Here is a 20,481-nt window from a genome sequence, read left to right as displayed (position 1 = left end):
AGAAACTTAGGAGAGCGTAGGCTTACCCCGCCCCTCTCCACTTGTCACCTGATTAATGTTGTTAAGCTTCCTTTTATGTAAACCTATGGACATATTTACTGTTACTAGTATGTCAGAATTCTTCAGGTTTGAAAGGTTTTGGTAGGCTACACTGATATTTAGATGATTTGGAGATAGAACTATCCATTAGATGTCAGTGTTCTGCCCAGAGCTATATTTTTTTAAAATGTTGAAACTGGTTTCCCCTAACCATTTCCCTCAAATGATGTTTAGGAGTAAAAATTTACAACCTGTACTTTGCCAAACTCGTATGACCAGTAAGCATAAACAGTGCTGTTATCAGGCTAAGGATGCAGTTTTTATTCTGTTTTATTATGTTTATTAAATTTGTCGCCTTTGGGAAGCAAGCTATTCGAGAAAGGTTCAATCCTAGACATGATAGGAGCAAATTTAGAATTCACTGTGCTGAAAGCTTTAGAATTTCATAAAGTATGTAAATATATATTTTTTCTTACTTCAAAAGTAATATGCTCATTGTAAACATTCAAGATACAAAAATAGCTAGCTCAAGAAGCAGAAGTCCCTTATAATCAGATCCTCAAAGTTAATGCTTGAATTTTGTTTTGCTAAAACAAAAAAATATTAGGTCCTATAGTATACATAACATTCTGTAACATGCGGTTTTTTATTTAAAAAGAAGTCAGGAATTTATATACCACGACATGGAAATATTATTAGAGATAAAATGTCATATTACATGGATGTATCATAATTAAACTACTGACTTAATCATGAGCAGTGGTTCTCTTCAATTTTTCACCATTAAAAAAACACACACAAAAACAAACAAACAGGTGGCCCTAGATGGTTTGGCTCAGTGAATAAAGCATCAACCTGTGTACTGAAGGGTCCCAGGTTGGATTCCAGGAAGGGCGCATGCCCGGGTTGCGGGCTCTATTCACAGGAGAGGGTGGACAGGGGGCAGCCAATCAATGATTCTCTGTCATCATTGAGGTTTATATCTCTCTCTCCTTTTCCCTACTCTGTGAAATCAATAAAAATATATCTTTTTTAAAAACCCAGGTAAACATTCTTTCACTATATTTATCTTTGCCACCTGTTTGAAATATTATTTTACACAAAATTTTTGGAGTAGAATTGCTACTTAAAAAAATATTTGCATTTTAAATTTTAGTAATGTTTGTCAGCTTATTTTCTATAAACAGTGCAGTACATCCTATTTTAGTGCCATAAAATTTCTGTAATTCTAAAGTGAAAAATAACTTAAAGGATTTATTTACAATTGCCAGTGTTTCACTTAATTTAGGATTTTTATTTATTTGAGAAATCAATGCAAAGTATTATTGGTAAATGTTATTACCTTACCATAGATTCCTCCAGAGTCTTGGATGTTTATTCATTCTATAGCCTTTCCCAAGTGTTTGGCACTATGTCTGGCACTTTGAGAAAGCCATGTGATCTGTTAGTCTCTGGATCATTAAGGCAACTTCTTAACTGAGCCCATGAAAACCCATGACCCCAAAAGAGCAGCAGTCTAGTCTACCCTGTTGAGAGAGTCCAGGACACACAATGTCTGAGCAGTGGAGTAAAAAGTAGCATCATTCATTAGCATTTCAGATAGGATTTGATGTAAATAACTTGCTGAAGTGCTTTCATGCTAAATAACCTTGAGTAGTAAGAGCTGTATTTGCCATTGAATGGATAAGCTTGGAATTGTGCATTGGAATCTCAAGTTGTTATTAGCATATTAGGTCCTTTACCCAAGAGTTTGGACTTTGGACTCAAGACTTCATTTTTGCTTTATTTGTTCATATTTTCCTCTTTCTATTTTCCTCTTTCTACAATGAATCTGAGTGACTAAGTGTCCACATACTGCAAGGTGATGGATGTTCTCACCCTCTGTCTCTTCAGCCTCATATCCACATTCCTCTGCACCCAGATTGAACTACATATGGTCCCTGTGCCTTCTTGTAGCCATGCCATCTGTTTAGCATTCTTCACTCCCCTGGTTTCATAGGGCCAGCCTTCAGCTCAGGCTTGCATTCTGTGATGTCCTAACATCCTGTGTGTGCCCCTTTAGGTGAGGTAGCTTCTTGCATACTAATTACTCCTTGACTTCTGTTGCTTTCACTAGCCATGAACCCTTACGGGCTAGGTAGGTGTCATTTTGTCCCAGTGCCTATCACATCAAAAGCAGTTAATCCCTCTCCCAAATAAATGTAGAACTCTTAAGTTGTCATCATCAGCTAAGACAAGAATAGTGTTGTGTACTGAGACAAAACGTTGAGTTACGAGACTTCTTGGTCATTTTTACTCAAATACACCTGACATGTAATTTGAGATCATACTTTTGACTGAGGAGTTTGGTTTAGGATATAGAAAAGTTAAACAAAAAACAGAACATAAAAATGGGTTTTCTTAACAGGCTGATGTTAAAGCAAATAGCAAAGTAAATTCTCTTTTTCTGACCACACTTGTAGTGGCTCTCTCACTTTTCCTTGGATAATTGGGCACATCCCCAGGTAGATGCTAACAGACAGTATAATAGCTATAATCAGAGCATGTGGAAATTTAAGTCTGCTCTCTTTGCTTGGGTCACAGGCATTTCTGCGAGCCCTTGTGGACTGTACCAGTGATGGTGCGGAAAAGCGAAGGTTGCAGGAGCTGTGCAGCCGACAGGGAGCGGCTGATTATAACCGTTTTGTGAGGGATGCCTGTGCCAGCTTGTTAGACCTCCTGCTCGCCTTCCCATCCTGTCAGCCTCCTCTCAGCCTCCTATTCGGTGAGTAATCACGGTCATGGCTCTGGGTTCCAGGGCAGCTCTTGGTGCTAAAGAACAATGGCTGCTGGCATGTGGCTCTTTGGATTCTATGCAGGACACGTCTGAATGATCTGTGAGCAGGAGGTAAACATCTTACAGTTTGTCTTCCAGGCGCCTTGACATCAGAACTGCCTTCTAGAAATCAGAAAGAATCCCTCTCCCAAGCTTTTTTCTTCTGCATTGTCACCATCATTTTCTCTCTTAATATAACCATTCTTTTTTTGTTGTTGTATTATAGATGTCCCCCAATCTCTCTCTTTTTTCTTTGCTCAGCATACAGTGTATTTTAATTTTACTATTTTTCAGAAAGCATTTTTCCAAATTTTATCTAAAAACAAGCTTTCTAAGAAAAAAATTATTTAAAAAAATAATAAACATTATATTTAATTGATGGTGGTTGATGAAGTGTGCAGGAAGTGCTTTGTGTGCAGGAAGCAGAAGGAAACATTTTGTGTGCAAATCTTGATTTTGGGTTCTTCAGGAAGAAAGGGGGGACTCATCATGTCCTCCCAGTACAATAGGCATTACTTAGGTTGCTTCTAGGTGTTAAGCTGGGGGGTGACCTGCCGTGGAATATTCAAATGTAAGTAGGTCCTGTTTTTTGTTTATACCATCTATTGGGGTTCTCAAACTCCACAGAAGATCCTCCCTGAGGACCTGGTCCAGGGGAGGAAAGGGCTTTCGGTGGAGTTTTTGTGACTCTTACTTCCCTGGGCTTACAATTTTTGTCGTTTGCTCTCTGTTAATTTGTAGTGATACATATAAAATCCCTAAAATTTGCATTTGTCTTTGGTGGCAGGAAAATGTGTATTGTACTATTGTACTTTATTTCACAGTATTTTATTCTCTTTCCTCCTACTCAAAAATGTTACCAAGTGAGGGTGCTCTTCTCTGTTTTTCTGTGTTCACACAAACAATCCTGCCTTTTTATTTGAGTCTTTTAGGTTAATAGAGGGCTTGGGTAACCTTCAGATCATGTGCAGGGAAGTCATATAAAGTCTTGTGAAGCTCTCAATCATAGAAAAGTGTTTCTTTTTATAGATTTTTCAACCACCCTTTAAAACTTTTATATATCATTTATTACGTTCTATATAATAAAAGCCTAATATGCTGTTTCCAGTCGGCCAGTTGACCATTCAACCAATCAAAGCATATGTGAATGATATGCTAAGCCCACTCAATCACTCACCAGTAGGTAGCTTGCTGCTGGGGTCCGGCTGATCAGGACTGAGTGAGATGGGCTGGACACATCCTGGAGCCCTCCTGCGGTCTCTCCCTAGCTGGCCATCTCCTGCATCCCTCCCCAGCCCCAGTCATGCATCGTGGGGTCCCTAAGCCTGGCCTGTACCTCTCACAATCTGGGACCCCTCAGGAGATGTCAGAGAGCCAGCTTTGGCCCAACCCTGGAAATACCGGTCACTATGTTGCTCACTGACGACCAGGGGACAGACATTCAGTGCAGGAGGTGCCCCCTGCTGGTCAGTGGCTCCCACAGGGGTAGCGTCGCTCAGCCAGAAGCCGGGTTCATGGCTGGCGAGCACAGTGGCTGTGGCAGGCCTAAGCTGTCAGTTGGACATCCATTGAGGTTCTCCTGGACTATGAGAGGGCGCAGGTCAGGCTGAGGGATCTGGTTCCCTTCTCTCCCCCATACTCCCATGCATGAATTTTGTGCACTGGTCCCCTCGTAGTTACATAAAAAATTTGAGCCCTATATGAAACCTTTTTATGTTTATTAAAACTAAGCCATTTTAGAAAGGTTTTTCCAAATTTTTGCTAAGTAATTATAACAAATACGACATTGAAAAATTTTTACTATTACAAATATGACTTTGAAAGTTATTACAAAGATTAAATTGAAAAATTCCAAAGGTTGATAGCGCACGATTAGGTATTCAAAACTGATTTTTAAAAATATATATATTTTATTGATTTTTTACAGAGAGGAAGAGAGAGGGATAGAGAGTTAGAAACATCAATGAGAAACATCGACCAGTTGCCTCCTGCATCCCCCCACTGGGGATATGCCCATAACCAAGGTACATGCCCTTTACTGGAATTGAACCTGGGACCTTTCAGTCCGCAGGCCGATGCTCTATCCACTGAGCCAAACTGGTTTCAGCTCAAATACTGATATCTTAACCTTCTTTAAGAGTACCTATGTATCTTAAAATGACTAGGTTTCTGGATAACCTGATTTAAAGTAACTATCTCACGCCCCCCCCCCCCCTTTTTTTTTAAACTATAATATAAATATAAGAAGGAAAAGTACTTTAAGCCTCAGTAGTTCCCATAATTTGTAAAATAGTGGTCTTTAATCTTTCTGGGGTCCTGATTGTCTGAAAATTGAACACTCCCCCCAGAAAGCTTCACACATACACTCAGAAAATTTAATGGTTCCTTGACCCTCACCTGCACTCATGGATCCTATTCTATAACAGCCTTTAGGTAGAAATATTGATTTCAGACTGAGAAAATATAGTATGTCTGGTTTACTTTAGGAATTGGAGAAAAATATTCAATAGTATTTTATTGTTTCTTTTTTTTCCCCAATAGTATTTTACATGTGCTTCAAAATATTATTTAAAACTAAAACATTTCTTAAAAATATATATTTTTTTTATGTTAGAGAGGAAGGGGGAAGAGAGAGAGAAACATCAGTGATGAGAGAGAATCACTGATCAGCTGCCTTCCGCTGTGACCTTGTGACCTTGCCCAGAATTGAAACTGGGACCCTTCAGTCCTCAAACTGACACTCTATCCACTGAGCCAAACTGGCTAGGGCTAAAATTATATTTAATATTCTAAATAAAATGAGAACTTGGATTTTTTATCTCTTGTGTAGCATTTATTTTCAGTAGCTGTGAATTAATGATTGCTTATTTTTATTTTTTTCTAGAACACCTTCCAAAGCTCCAGCCCAGACCATATTCTTGTGCAAGGTACAGTTATTTAACATGATATATAGTTTCTTCCTCCCAAAATGTTATGAAAGTCCAACTTCCAAATCCTTCACATTTACTCAGTGAAATCTTATCTGATTGAGGGGACAATAGCAGCATAATGAGGAGTGAGGCGGACCAGTGTCCAGACTCTTTCCTCCCAGAGGTCACAGGGTAGGGGCTCTTCAGTGGGGCCGTGCTCCCACTTCTCCAGGTCCTCCTCCTGCTGCCGTTGTTGTGTGCCCATTGGCCTTCTTGGGGCAGTGGAGGAGGGTGGGGAGGAGCGGGAAAAGTATGTAAATCTTATCTAGTCTTGAAGGCAAACAGGTTATTATAAATTTTTTTTTAATTGATTTTTCACAGAGAGGTAGGGAGAGAGATAGAGAGCTAGAAACGTCGATGAGAGAAAAACATCGACCAGCTGCCTCCTGCACACCCCACACCGGGGATGTGCCCGCAACCAATGTACATGCCCCTGACCGTAATCGAACCTGGGACCTTCCAGTCCACAGACAGACGCTCTACCACTGAGCCAAACCGGTTTCAGCAAACAGGTTATTATAAACTTTCCCAGAATGTTATCACAAAATGTGGGTGGGGGAAGGGGTACTTTTAAGTAGGAACAGAGTTTTCTCTCTGAAGAGTTAGAAGGTACATTCCTGCTCAGGGGAATACAGGGTGGAGCAAAAGTAGGTTTACATCTGTTCATACAGAAATAATACAATAATTAATCAATAACACAAAAATAAATTCTGTATCTTGTATTCACAACTGAACCTACTTTTGCCCCTCCCTGTATTCTCAGTGCACTAAAAAGAAGTTTATTTTGGCCTGAATGTATTAGTCTTAACAGTGTTTAAAAATGTGTGTCTTTGCAGCTCAAGTCTGTCTCACCCAGGGAAGCTTCACTTTGTTTTTAACATTGTGGAGTTTCTGTCCACCACTGCACCCGTGGTTCTTCGGCGAGGCGTGTGCACAGGTTGGCTGGCCACATTGGTTGAATCAGTTCTTCAGCCGAACAGGCATGCATCCCATGCAGATGGTGGGAAAGCACTGGCTCCACAGGTACTAGGAGTGTGCAGTGTTGGCATCATTGAAATATGTTCTTTGCCTGGTTAGAAAGAACATACTGTCTCCCTCCATTATCCATTAGATTATGCCCTACTTGAATTTTTAAATCCCTGTTGGAAAACATAGCTTTCCCTCCGTTAAGTGGTCTATGCATTTCATAAATGTGTAAGCATGAATTTTGTGTGATACAGTCTTTCTCTTGTCATATTCATAGAAGACTGTGAATATTCTTGGTAGATTGGCACAGGAAGAATCAGGTGAATATTGAAAACAGCCTCATTTTATGTTTAGGCTGTATATCCTGTGTCCTAAATAATTCCTTTTAGGAATAATAATTCCTCAGTTGTCAGCCAGAGACTGATTTTATGTCCTTCAGTCTGGGTGGTAGGAGTTTCACTGGCCCCTGCCCCTACTCTTTTGTCAGCCGTGGTGTGTAGATTCTGAATTAGTGCTAGTAGTGAGGAAACTGTGGAGGATCACTTTTAAACCCCGTAGAGAACCCTAGCCAGTTTGCAGGCTCGATTCCCAGGAGGCAGCTGATAAATGATTCTCATCATTGATGTTTCTCTCTCTCTTTATCCCTCTTTCTTCCTCTCTAAAATCAATAAAAATTTAAAAATAAATAAAATAAAATAATAAAACCCATAGAGGGAAATCTTATTTGATTTCTTATAAACAAACTGGACATATTTCTATCTAAATGTAGTGGCGTTGTAAGCTTGGACTATAGAGTCAATTCCTATGTTCTTAACTCTTAGTGTCCATCTTGCATAACTTAGGCATGTGACAAAGTGAACATGAAAAGAAGTATATTTACAAACTGATTCCTTGTAAGTACTCTGGCACATGAATTAGAAAAATAGTTTATCTGTCTCTATCACTTATACTTTTAGTTTTGCACAAACACAAGTAACATTGGACCCAGCATACCATAGTACAATCTCTAAATCTTCAGAGCAAGCTCATACTTTCCCCTTCAGTTCCTTAATTTTCACTTAAAACTTTTCACCCCATATTTATGTTAATCTTCATTGCCCTGTGTGTGCAAACTCAAAAGTCGTGTCTTCATTGTTTCTGCTTATCTCCAAAATGCATGCAATGGGTGGCATGCTAGGAAACAGATCTTATTCATGGAACTAGAAAAAATTAGATAAGTCATGTTCTACCTCAGAAATATGCCTGTCATTTTTAAAACACCATAGATTTGGATGGAAAATAAAATATGTAAGATTTATTTCTCTGTAGTGACAAATATGTTCCTGGTTTCATGAACATATGATGTAATGCTGCTAATTTTATGGTGTTCCTTTTAGGGGAATTTGCACTTTCTGATTTCCTTAGCAATGTCATATTGGTTATAGGCTTTGTCTAGGTTTTCTTTCATACGTATGACTGTTGGTTTAATGTTACAGATATCCATTTCTCCTCGCACAGCAAACTCTTTCCACTTGCCAAATGACCCCTCCATCCCCATCATCATGGTGGGTCCGGGAACTGGCGTAGCGCCCTTCATTGGTTTCCTGCAGCACAGGTAAGCACTGGCTGGCTGGTGAGCACATAAGCACATGGATCCCATGTGGTCCAAGGTGGGAAGAGAACTGAGAGCTTTTTTGTTTCTTCTGTGATTTTTAGGATATTGGATTTTGCTTATAAAGTTTTTGTTTGGAAAAATTATTATCAAATTTGTGATAGCATAACAATCTGTCACCCGGGAGAAGTGAAGATGCCATCTTCTGGAGAGTCACTTTGTGCTGGAGCTTCCCTTCTTCTGGCAGCACTTTCCTGTCTCCCTGGCTGCTCCGTGGCTTGGGGCACTCCGCGAGAGGCACGTTTCCAGCAGAGCTTCATGCAGTGATGCTGTGCAGACTGTCCCGTCTGTTCCTTAAGTAGATAAAATTGGTGGTGACAACGCCAATTATACCAAAAGTTTCAAAGTTAAGCCCCAAACAGCAATAATGTTCAATGGAATGATACTAATAGATATATTTTTTTTCTGAGAACAGAACTGCTTGATATAAAATAAATAAAATTGTGTTTCTCTCCCCATATGTAAAATAATGAACAGTTTTTATGTGCTATTCCCCAGATAATGAGAGTAATGCCATTCGGACATAATCTTGCTGTCATTTTACTATTTTACCTTAAGAAAGCGGAAGAGTGATGGCAGACACACTCGGCGTGTCTCATTGGTGTGCCCAGCATTTCTGACATTCCACAAGCCCTGTGCCACGTTCCAGTGTATTAATTCAGAGCTCATTTTGTTCATAAGGTTGCTATTAATATTGAATGTAGAAGTCAGTCTAAGTTTCACAATGTGGTGGTTGGTTGCATTTTCCATGTTACTAAGATGTCCCATAGAGCTCCTAGGTGTCTACAGCTCAGAGACGCTGACTCATTGCAGTGTCTGCTGCAGGGCCAGATGCCCTGAGGAGAGTGAAATGTTAAAATGTTAATTCAGCCGAGACCGGTTTGGCTCAGTGGATAGAGTGTTGGCTTGCGGACTGAAAGGTCCCAGGTTTGATTCCGGTTGGGGGCATGTACCTTGGTTGTGGGTACATCTCCAGTAGGGGCTGTGCAAGAGGCAGCTCATCTATGATTCTCTCTCATCGATGTTTCTAACTCTCTATCCCTCTCTCTTCCTCTCTGTAAAAAATCAATAAAATATATTTTTTTAAAAATTAATTCAGTGAGTGAACTTTCAGAGACTTCAAAGGCAGAGTTTACAGAGCTTTCTGGGTTGGTTGGTGGTATTTCCCAGCCAAACAGAGAGGTTGGTTGTATATATATATATTCCTTAAGTTAAACATCTCACCTTTCTTTCTCACTCAGAGAGAAACTCCAAGAACAGCATCCAGACGGACACTATGGGGCAATGTGGTTGTTTTTTGGCTGTAGACATCAGGAGAGGGATTATTTATTCAGGTACTCTGCAACTCTAGTATTGTCCCCTTGACCATGCGGGTGCGATTCTCACTACAGACTTTTCAACTTTAAATCACAAACCTCCTGTGTATTTCAGGGAAGAGCTCAGACATTTCCATGAGCGTGGAATCCTCACTCACCTGAAGGTTTCCTTCTCAAGAGACTCTCCTGCCGGGGAGGAGCAAGCCCCCGTGAAGTACGTGCAGGACAACATCCAGCTTCACAGCAAGCAGGTGGCAAGGCTCCTCCTTCATGAAAACGGTTACATTTACGTGTGTGGGTAAGCAGCCCTCATGCTCAGGTGCCAGGTCGGGGAGGCAGGCAGTGACATTTACTGAAGGAGCAAGGCGCCAATTGGGTAATAACCCAGGCACGGAGGGAGGAGAGATTTGATGCTTAAGTACAGGATGAGAAATATAAGTTCTGAAATGACTTCAACATACATTTTACTGTAAGGGGCAGGTCAGATTCAGTTTGTGGAGTGCTGGTGTCCTGTCCAACACTTCTTTTCATTTAACAAATACTCAAGTGCCTACTGAGTATTCAGCATTGTTCAGATGATGAGGGGTACAAAGATAAATGAGATACACTCCCTGCCACTAGACAGGGCATTCCCTGGACGGGGAGCAGGTGACCAGATGCCTACAATATGGCGAGTGCTGTACAGGGGACTGCAGGGCATTGCGGAGGGGGGTACCTCAGTTTTCTGTAAATGAACAGAGCTGAGGCACATCAGAGCATTGAGAGAACGGCCAGGCTGAGCAGAAGCCAGAGGGGAAGTTCATTCAACATTTAAGGTTTGGGCCGCTCCCAGGACATGGACTTTGAAGGAGAGGAGTGTAAGCTGTGACCAGTATGTGTTAGAATGGTCACTGTGGGAAGGCCTGGTGTTGGGGGAGTGACAGGACTGGGGCGGGGAGACCTTTGGGGACTTTCTGGAGAAATGGAAGGAGGACTAAAGTGTAGTGATGGGGCGCCTTAGAGTCATGAATTAAGGAAGATTTGGTAAAAATTCCTGGGTTAAACATTGGTACTGTTATTTCTTTTTTCTAGAGATGCTAAGAATATGGCCAGGGATGTAAATGATACCCTTGTGGAAATAATAAGCAAAGAGGTTGGAGTTGATAAACTGGAAGCAATGAAAACTTTGGCTACTTTAAAAGAAGAAAAACGCTATCTTCAGGATATATGGTCATAAAAGCAGGAAATGAGGAGAGTTGAGGTTTTTTTTTTTTGGCTGAAATTACTAAAAGACACCTTCACTGAAGTTTGAGACTTTCAATTTTTAAAATTTAAAAAAAAATTGTTTTAAACTTTTGTTAGGGAGAGTGGGGAGTGGATCACTAATAGAATAACTAACTTCCAGTTTGGTTTTCCTTATCCACCCCTAATCTCCTTCCCCTCCCCAAATCAGCCTGTGGCCTGTAGGCCCCCTGAGCTAAGGGGCAGCCCTCAACCCTCCACCAGCACCTCCCTCCTGGGGCCACGTCCACATCCTGGGGAACTTCACAGAGACCTGACCAGATCGCAGGGAGCCTGTATCAGTGAGTGTGGGGGCTTCCCAATGTGGGATGTGGGCACCTGAGTTCCTCAGGCAAATAGTTAAATAGTTAAATCATGTTGCCAATTTTTTAAATAATGTAAAAATAATTTATAATTCTTATATGAAATGTACCATAAAGATTATACATGTATAGAATATCTAATTATGTTTCTATTACCTTATCAAATGTTTATTTTAATTCCCAAAACTATATTTCTGATAACAAATATTTTAAGGTAATGCTTATAGGGAATTTTTCTGTGTGTGATCCTAGAAATATGAAATATATTTTGAAATTCTATTTTGGTGTATGATTTATTTATCTCAATTACTTTTTGACATCACAATTCTAGAATTTAGGAAAATTTGCATTCAATTTACAGATATGAGCAAAAACCTATCATAGTAAAGCTACAACCTCTTTTCCCTCCCTTTCTCCCATCCCCAAATCTTTTCATTTTGGCATGTTCCGTAGTTTTTCCACATAACTTACCCCCATGATCACTCAAACTTTTATCTTAGACTTAAAATGTCTACTTAATGAAAAGAAAAGAGAAACATGTTTAAATTTTATCATTTTCTTAACATGTTGTATCTTTACCATGTTAAAATGCAGAAACTGGAATACAGAATGTCCAATATATAACTGTCATTCCTTTTCATTGGTTTTGTCATTTTATTTTATTTTATTTTTTTTTTTTAATTTATTTATTTATTTATTTATTTATTTTTTACATATTTTCTTGATTTTTTTTTTTATTGCCCCCCTCCCTCCCTCCCACACATCCCCTCCCTCCCCATAGTTTTATGTCCATTGGTTGTACTTATATGCATTTATACAAGTCCTTCGGTTGATCTATTATCTCCCCCTGATATCCCTACCCTCCCCACTGTAATTTGACAGTCTGCCTGTTGCTTTACTTTCTCTATATCTGTCTCTTGGTTCATCAGTTTATAAAGATCTTTATCATCCACCGATGTGTGAGGTCATGTGGTGTTTCTCTTTCGTTGATTGGCTTATTTCACTCAGCATGATGCTCTCCAATTCCATCCAGGTTGCTGCAAATGATGAGAATTCCTTCTTCTTTATGGCAGCATAGTATTCCATTGTGTAGATGTACCATAGTTCATTTTAAAAAATGCTCGCTCTTCATTGTTTAGCTTAGTACAGTGCCTCAGAATCTCGAAGGGTGATGGAGATTGCTGAAGGGTATTTTCATTCTACTGTCAGATATTAATCAAAATTTGAAGAGAAACTGGTGGAAAAGGTTTTGTTGCCTTTAACTTGCACTTTGGCCATGTGGGTCATAGCATCCCTGGTGAAGCAGTCCCCCAGCCAGTGAAACAGGGAGACTGCTTCACCATCACTCATGCACCTTCCTGAGTCCTCCCGTGGGCAGTGTGAGCCAGGACCTGTTTTGGGGACTGAAGACACAGCCAGTTGTCATCACCACTCCATTTATTGCAAAGCAGACTGCCCCAGTATCTTTAGAATCACATTAAATTGTATGAATTATATGTTAATTCTTTTAAATTTCAATTTTCAGATACATATAACCAAAACTGATCTTTGTTGAAATATTGCCAAGGACAAGTGCAATACTCATTCACAGAAGGCATCTTTTATCCCTCTCCCAGAATCTCCCACTACGTGCGCGCCCCCCTCCCGCCCCCCCCCCCCCCCCCCCCCCGCACAAACACACACACACACACACACACACACACACAATGTATGAAGAATCTGACTTAAAAGTGCCTGAAAACCCTATGGGTCTTTATGGCTCAAATTCTATTCACAACACCACCACACTTGGGTCTGGGTTTTCTGAAAAGGCCATACATCTCCACCTCCACATGCAAGAGGAGACCTGTGGGACTATGTCAGCAGACAAGGCCTGTCCAGGAAGACAGAGGCTCTTGTTATATTACCCCACAGAGGCCTGGGATTCTCAGGGGACCAAAAGGCCAGTCCCCAGACAAATGGAAATAATTGCTAAGAGATGAGGGCCAAAACAAGTGAATCAGAATGCAAAGCAGAGCAGCTTTGCAAAGGGAGCAAGCTGAAAACTGACAAGGAAGTTGAAATTCTCCAATTTACTTAATACTAGATGCAGCTATTTTTTTAGCTTTTAAAATTTAACCCAGAGGACAATGCAGTTGGAAATGATAGCAGGATCCCATAATGTTGACTTTGAACCTCAAATGCAGGAATGATTTAGGACTGGGTTCTGTTATAAATGCCCACATAAACCTCACATTTCAACAGCTGTATGTGGGGAATCGGTTGTGAACCTGGATGCACAGATTGGAGGTGGGAACATTTCCATGAGATCAAGTACATATCAGTGTGAGTATTCATTGGGAAATGGATTGGGGGATAAATATTGTACGAAATGATGTGGGCAATTGTGTGTCTCGGCTCTCTGGTGTTGCATGACTGGAAAGATTGTGAACGTGCACATTTAGGCTTTTATTTGGAGAGACATGGGACATAAAATTTCAAATCACAGGGCTAGTTAGTGGGCTGTGGCACTGAGTTGGCAAGGTGTTACATCCCTCTGAGGACCTGGTCCTCTTCTATAGGCTCAGTTTCCCTCTTCTGATACACGATATATTTCTGCTCCTTAGCGTATAGACAGAAGAGGGGGAAACTATCTTCAAATGTTCTATTGAGACAAAAGATGCATAATACTGTTTTTGAAATTATAAAGTTCTAGGGAAATGCTGGATTCTTATTGACAATATGCAGTAAGATGGTTTCTATATCTTAATGACTATGTTTATTTGATCTTAAGAATGAAAGTCTTTCCTTTAATCATTTTAATAATATTGGGTTGTGTTTTTGGTTATGTGATTTTATATAAAAAAGGGAGTCACTTTCTCTAAGAGATTCTGATATATTTAGGAAAATGGAAACCCGTCATGACTTTTATTTTAGAGAAGAAGAGGGTCCTTGTGCTTCTCAGGCTTTTAAGAAAGAACCGTAACATCTGTATGCCAGCTCGAGGCACAGGGCCCCGGACATCTAAGTCATTTGTAGACACCCAGAGTAGCATCAGATGCCTGATGTGAGACAAAGCAAAGGCCAATCTGTGGAAAAATACGTTTTAACTCCATTTCTCACTGTTCCTTTTATTCCTTTATTTGTAGTGAAAATGACATTATTCTAGAGAGAATTAGTAGCTTTCACCTTCTCACCTTGGTAAGCTATAAGGACAGAAATATAAGAGGGTTTCTTTTCTATTTAAATGTAATCTACTTTTAATTCTCATTTTCTAAGTGAAAAATCAGGACATGGGAGGACAAATTTCTGCACTCCTGAAACGGTGTTTTATCCTTGGGTGCTAAAACACCAGTCTGTCTTCTCATTGGCCTCTTAATTGTGGGTTTCATGTGTGACATGGCAAAGAGCATGCATGAGCTCCAGAAGGAACTTTACTTGTTCTGGCAACTTTCCTTGAGGTCTCCTGGATTGGTTTTCCTCTGCAGAGGGTGGGCAGCAATGGCTTTGACACAGAACTGCTGAGGCAGGAGCATGGCAGACCACAGGCAAGCACTGTCCAGGGTTCCTCAGCTGGAAGTGAGCATTTTACCTCAGGCTGGGGATTTGGCTGAGGCTGGTGCTATGGTTTCAGCCCGAGGGACAGTGCTGGGCAGCCTCCTCCCACTCTTCTCATGACTCCTGACTCAAAACAACCATGTGAAAAGATAAAACACAAAGTGAAAACATCAGCACTACAGACTCTGTGTTTTATATAACAAGTTTCTAAAACGTTTAGTCATGCAAAAATAAAGATATTTAGGTATTTTTAAAGAAGGGCTTTGTCACCCCAAATGCAATGGACCTAGTGAATCTGAGGAGCTCTGGGGGTGCTGGGTCAGGCTCAGCGACATGAAGTCACCAAGCTCAGGCGTTTCCTTCCTCATTTGCCAATCCATTTTAGGCATGTTTCTGTGCCACAGCTCCTGGAAACGTACTTGGGCCACCTGAACTCCCTTTCTCCTTCAGGAACTTTTCACTAAGCCCCCTGAAGTAGATTCTGACTAGAATTGACATAAATCTGGGGAAATACAGAGGAGTACTTGTGTGTGAAGGGCAGGCAGAGATCCTAAAGAAACTGAAGAGGAATGAGGCGTGAGCATGTCCTAAGTGTTGAGAAGCCTCGGTTCTTTCCAAGGGTTAGTTCATTATCCGGGACAAATCAGGGATCTGGCCCCATTGACTTATGGAGTAATGCCCAAGAGAAAAGAAGTAAATGTAGAAAATGGTCAGAGAAGTAGGAGACCTAAAAAGATGGGGATCTGGGCACCCCAAGCTGAGTGTTATGGAGGGTCCCAGGAGGGACCCATGATCTGTGTGGGTAGAAAGAATCTTGGACTCGACTGGATCAACTGCTCAGAGTGCAGGGGGGCAGAAGGGAAAAAGGGTCCTGACTTCCTACAAAATGGTGAAAAAAATCCTAAGAAATAAAGCCTATGTGAATGAGTGTCTCCACGGGAGTCTTTGGTAGTTAATGGGAATAGAGGAACTACGAGGCCATGGTGAAGCTTGGAGATACATGAGTGGCTTTGCAAACAATGTTTCCCTGGTGGGTGCATTATGAAAAGAATTTGAACGGGGATTTGCTTTATTTGTGGTAGCTGTAGGGGCTGAATGTTACCTGAAAAAAAATGAGCATCACTGAAAACAGTACCTGAAAGTATCTTAGTGGCTTCTTAACTGTTCTAAAAATAAGACTTCTTCAGTTAAAAAAAAAAAAAAAAAGGAAGATGGGACCTGTTTGTTTATAGCACACCACCTTGTCACTCTCCTTTCTCGCTCCCCGCCCCCGCACCCTCCCCCCCTCGGAAACCTAAGCACAGTGGTAAGATTATAGTGGTGAATGCTCATGCTGGTACTTCACCAACTTTGTTTCAGCAATTAAATCCCATCAGCAAAAACACTGATTTCCTCCATTTCATCCTTCTTATTTAATTCATGCCCAGCCTGCCCCTCTCACAATCTAGGAGCCCTCAGGGGCGGGAGGCCATCCGGCAATCGGGAAGGTGACACCCCCATTACACTTCTGCTGCTGCCACTGCCGGCAGCGCAATCCTCAGCCAGCCCTGGTTACTTGAGCCTCAGGTGGCATCTGAGGCTTGTCTGGGCAGCTGGGGGGCTGAGGGGACTGGGGGACTCTGGAGGCAGGCAAGTGGAGTGCCCGTGCCCGCATGGGGCCTTATTGTGTGCCTGCCGCCCCTGGGGGCTGAGGTTACTGGGCGCTGCCATCTTGTGGCTGTGGGCACCACCATCTTTGAGGGTGTGGCAGTCTATTAGCATATTTCCTCTTTATTGATTAGTATATTTATTTATTGATTTGAGAGAGAGAGATCAATTTGTTGTATCTATTTATGCATTCATTGGTTACTTCTTTGTGCCATGCCTGGGGATCAAACTCTCCACCTTGGTGTATCAGGATGATGCTCTAACCAACTGAGCTACCTGGCCAGGGCCCTTAATCTTTTAAAATCTTCATTCCAAACCAGGCTCTTGTTTGTAGATTAGAATTTTAGTTCAAATTGCAATGGCTTTTATAGACTTACTTTTCTATTGTAAACAAACAAACAAACACCCTATATTTTGAAGCTGTACCATTTGAAACATGCCTGCCAATAAGCAAGCAAACAGACCACCACTGAAAGGGAACTTTTCTAATAAGGAGCAAGGGGGACATAGCTGTGGTAACTTGAATGGGATCATCACACCGCTTGGGAGTTATGGTTAAGGATGGAAACACATCATAGAATGGTAGGTGTGTTTTTGACATCGCTCTAAGTGCAGTGGCTTTGCTAACATATTAGGTGGAGTACAATTCAATTATCTAAGGCTCATCCAACAAGGATTTATTTAAATTTAGCGTATGCCCTTGAAACATCCTGCTGGTCTGGCCTTTGTAAAAGGCAAACCTAACTTATTTTCCTCCTCCCTCCCTCAACCCTTGTTGAGACAAATAAATAAAAATAAAACTGGTAGGCCAGACCAGAAGGCTGGATATAGCTAACATTTAGACTTGGATAAATGATGTTTGGAAATACATTTAGGTGTTAAGGTCACAAGGCACCAGTTAATACAAGGAGACAAATATATCTCCAAGAAGAGGCTGGTGGTATAAGGGAGTTAATTGGTACTTTAACCTGCTGTTTCTCCTGAGGGTGGGCATATACAACTGAAACTTCTTACATTTATGTAATAAGGTTTCCTTTATTTTAAAAGCATGAATTTATAATCAAGTATTGACTTTACCCAAGGAACTAAAAATAGCAGGGGAACCAAGGAAGGTAAACATATTTCAAGGCCGTCTTTATTAAGAAACTCTTAGGGTGAGCAGCATTGCTCACATCAAATTCCAGGTCTTAGTGAACTTAAACTTCTGCAGCTGAATTGTTCTGTAACTGGAGTCTTCTGTTTACTTAGTGAGTAGCCATTCCGGAATTCCTTGGGAGAAGTCACTAAAAAACACTCTTTAAAGGCACAAGACAAAGGGGAACAAAGAGTATGTGAATGTTCTGTCATAGGGGGAACCCGGGACATTCACCAGTCCATTGCCAACTGAAGACACGAATTTATCGTATGAAAGACAATCAGAACATAGATGTTTGTATAAGGAGTTTATTGCAGTACTGTTGGCATCCTGGACATTTAGGAATAAGTTACATGCCCATCATTACAGAACTGATTCAGTGTTTGCCCATATACTGTGAATATATTGCAGCCATTAAAAAGATTGCAATTGCTGAAACCAATTTGGCTCAGTGAATAGAGCGCCAGCCTGCAGACTGAAAGGTCCCTGGTTTGATTCCGGTCAAGGGCATATGCCTTGGTTGCGGAGGTGTGCAGGTGGCAGCTGATTGATGTTTCTCTCTCATTGATGTTTCTAACTCACTCTCTCTCTCTCTCTCTCTCTCTCTCTCTCTCTCTCTCTCCTTTCCTCTCTGTAAAGGATCAATAAAAATATATTTAAAAAAATAAATAAAAAATGGCAAATGCTCTGATCCTCAAGGCATGTTGTTATGTGGAAAAAGCAACTTAATTTTCAAACAATCATCTGATGCATTTGATATCTCCTGAAAACAAGAAGTGTTAAATTCGTAAGGATTATCTTGAACCCCTTATGTGAGTAGCTCTTGACTTCATCCCACCCACCCCCCTTTGAGAATTAAAAAACAAGAGAGATGACATCTGTGACAACTCCTCTCATCCATGCTCAGGTGACTTAACTGGTTTAACTTTTTTGTCCTACCCTCGCAGTTGGATGGTTTTCTCCCTGTCCTTTGAGAGCATACCACTTCTTTCCATGACTTGAACCTGATTATTTCCCTTAGCCAGGGGACTTAGCTCTTTCTATTTAAAGTTTCATGCCCATAGAATGAGTGTAGGATCAGCTTTCCCTAAATTACTTACTTCAATGAGGGAAGCTAATGAAGGGTTCTAAGTTCTATTGGCAGTTAACAACTATTTCTTTTTATAACTGACTTGGTTATTTTATCACAAGAAGAGGAAAGCCCTTGGAATCTAAATATAATATACTAGAGGCCCAACGTACAAAATTTGTGTCAGGGGCTCAGCCCTCTCAGCCTTGGCCGGCCCTCACAGCCCCAGCTTTGTCTGGAAGGTCGTCCAAAAGGTCATTCAGCTGTTTTAATTATTATATTAGCTCTTTATTATATAGGAGACCAGACTGTGCTCTAGAGAAGTATGAGTCAATGAAACTCCTTTTACCCTATGATTCAGTGATCTATTTTTCACAAATCCATGTTTGTTACAGTTGAGATGTCCACAGCTGGGACAACTCAACTGGCTGGCTGGAGGATTCACCTTTAATATGACTCAACCATGTGGAGGGGAAATTGATGCTGACTTTGAGCTGGGAGCTCAATGAGAGTTGTCGGCCAGGGACCTCAGGTCTATTCTGGTGGGCCTCTATACCAGAAGGTTGGGTTTCCCCATAGTGACAGGGTTCTAAAAGCAATCATCCCAAGCAGTAGTGTATTATAGTTTAACTAGAGGCCTAGTGCACGAAATTCCTGCACTTGGGGGCAGGAGGCAGTCCCTCAGCCCAGCCTGTGTCTTTGGTTTTGAGAAATAGCACCAACAGAATTGATTACTAGATCTGAGGAAGAATATAATAGCAGTTGAGCAAATGAAAAGACTGAGAAACTGATCTTCCCAGATCTTCCTCAATTAGATATTCTGCAGTTTGGTTGATAATGAATTTTCCAAAACCAAGTAACACCTTCAAATGCAAATGCAAAGGAATAACATTTTTTTAAAAATTAGCCTAACCAATCAAGCAACTCTTCAAAGAAAAATAAAACAATCCAATTTCAATGTTGGATTTAGGATTGTTTGTTACTAAAATACATTTGACTTACCATCTTACTAATTAATTAAATGATGCAAAGTAAAAGTTTATTGACATTTTGAGTTAAAAAAAAAATATAGTCATTAAGATTATTATGAACATTTTTATGTTACCTATTAAGGCAATTTTTTGCATCCTCATTTTATTTTGGTGGAAAGAATCCAGTTGAAATAATAATAACTATTTTAGTTGATTAAATTTTTATTAGAGGTAGTGTTTGTATATGAACTCTGTTGCTTTTTTTGTATGTTTTAAACAGCAGCTTTTCCTATGCAGATACAAATTCATCTGGAATAGTTTCTGAATTTTGTTAGTGAATTGATGGGGAGGGAATTTGGTGGTGAGAAGATAACAGAGTAGGGACAAATATGGAAGGAAAACTTGTGGTAAACCTCATGAAGGTATAAAAATTCCATGCAGTACAGGAGAGTGAGTATTGTGAGCTTTTGTAAAGGGGCTATGTAAATGCAAAATGCAACAATTTTATCTTTTAAAGGTGTGTAGGAGATGGGGAAAGATTATGGCAGATAATACCTTGGAAAAATCCTTTACCCATTGGCAGGAGAGGGAGGGATCTCTCCCCTTCAAGAGAGGTCAGATCAGAAGGCTCCTAAGGAAATTCCCTGTCAGCTAGGAACAGTGGCATGGACAGTTGGCAGAAAGTCACTCCTTGCTGACACAGAGTGTGTTTACAGAAATGAAGGTAAATGAAGTATGGTGGCGCTTGGAGAGGAACATGTTTGCACTGGCACTGGAGCAAAG

General features: G+C 40.7%; 1 protein-coding gene across 4 annotated transcripts in view; it reads left to right on the top strand.

The window, feature by feature from the left end:
- Window positions 1–11,618, top strand: part of MTRR (5-methyltetrahydrofolate-homocysteine methyltransferase reductase) — a 29,402-nt gene extending 17,784 nt beyond the window's left edge. For all 4 annotated transcript variants that reach the window (XM_084882607.1, XM_084882604.1, XM_084882605.1 and 1 more), the window contains exons 9-15: window positions 2,623–2,803; window positions 5,739–5,781; window positions 6,660–6,846; window positions 8,265–8,383; window positions 9,682–9,774; window positions 9,872–10,054; window positions 10,828–11,618. In XM_084882607.1, the coding sequence (XP_084738733.1) occupies window positions 2,623–2,803; window positions 5,739–5,781; window positions 6,660–6,846; window positions 8,265–8,383; window positions 9,682–9,774; window positions 9,872–10,054; window positions 10,828–10,972 (951 nt within the window). In that variant the 3' untranslated portion in view covers window positions 10,973–11,618. The remainder of the gene's footprint in view (window positions 1–2,622; window positions 2,804–5,738; window positions 5,782–6,659; window positions 6,847–8,264; window positions 8,384–9,681; window positions 9,775–9,871; window positions 10,055–10,827) is intronic.
- Window positions 11,619–20,481: the final 8,863 nt, after the last annotated feature.

The sequence above is a fragment of the Pipistrellus hanaki genome (genome assembly GCF_964339955.1).
Source record: "Pipistrellus hanaki genome assembly, chromosome: 4".
Lineage (NCBI taxonomy): Eukaryota > Metazoa > Chordata > Mammalia > Chiroptera > Vespertilionidae > Pipistrellus > Pipistrellus hanaki.
This window is presented reverse-complemented; position numbering and strand designations above follow the sequence as displayed.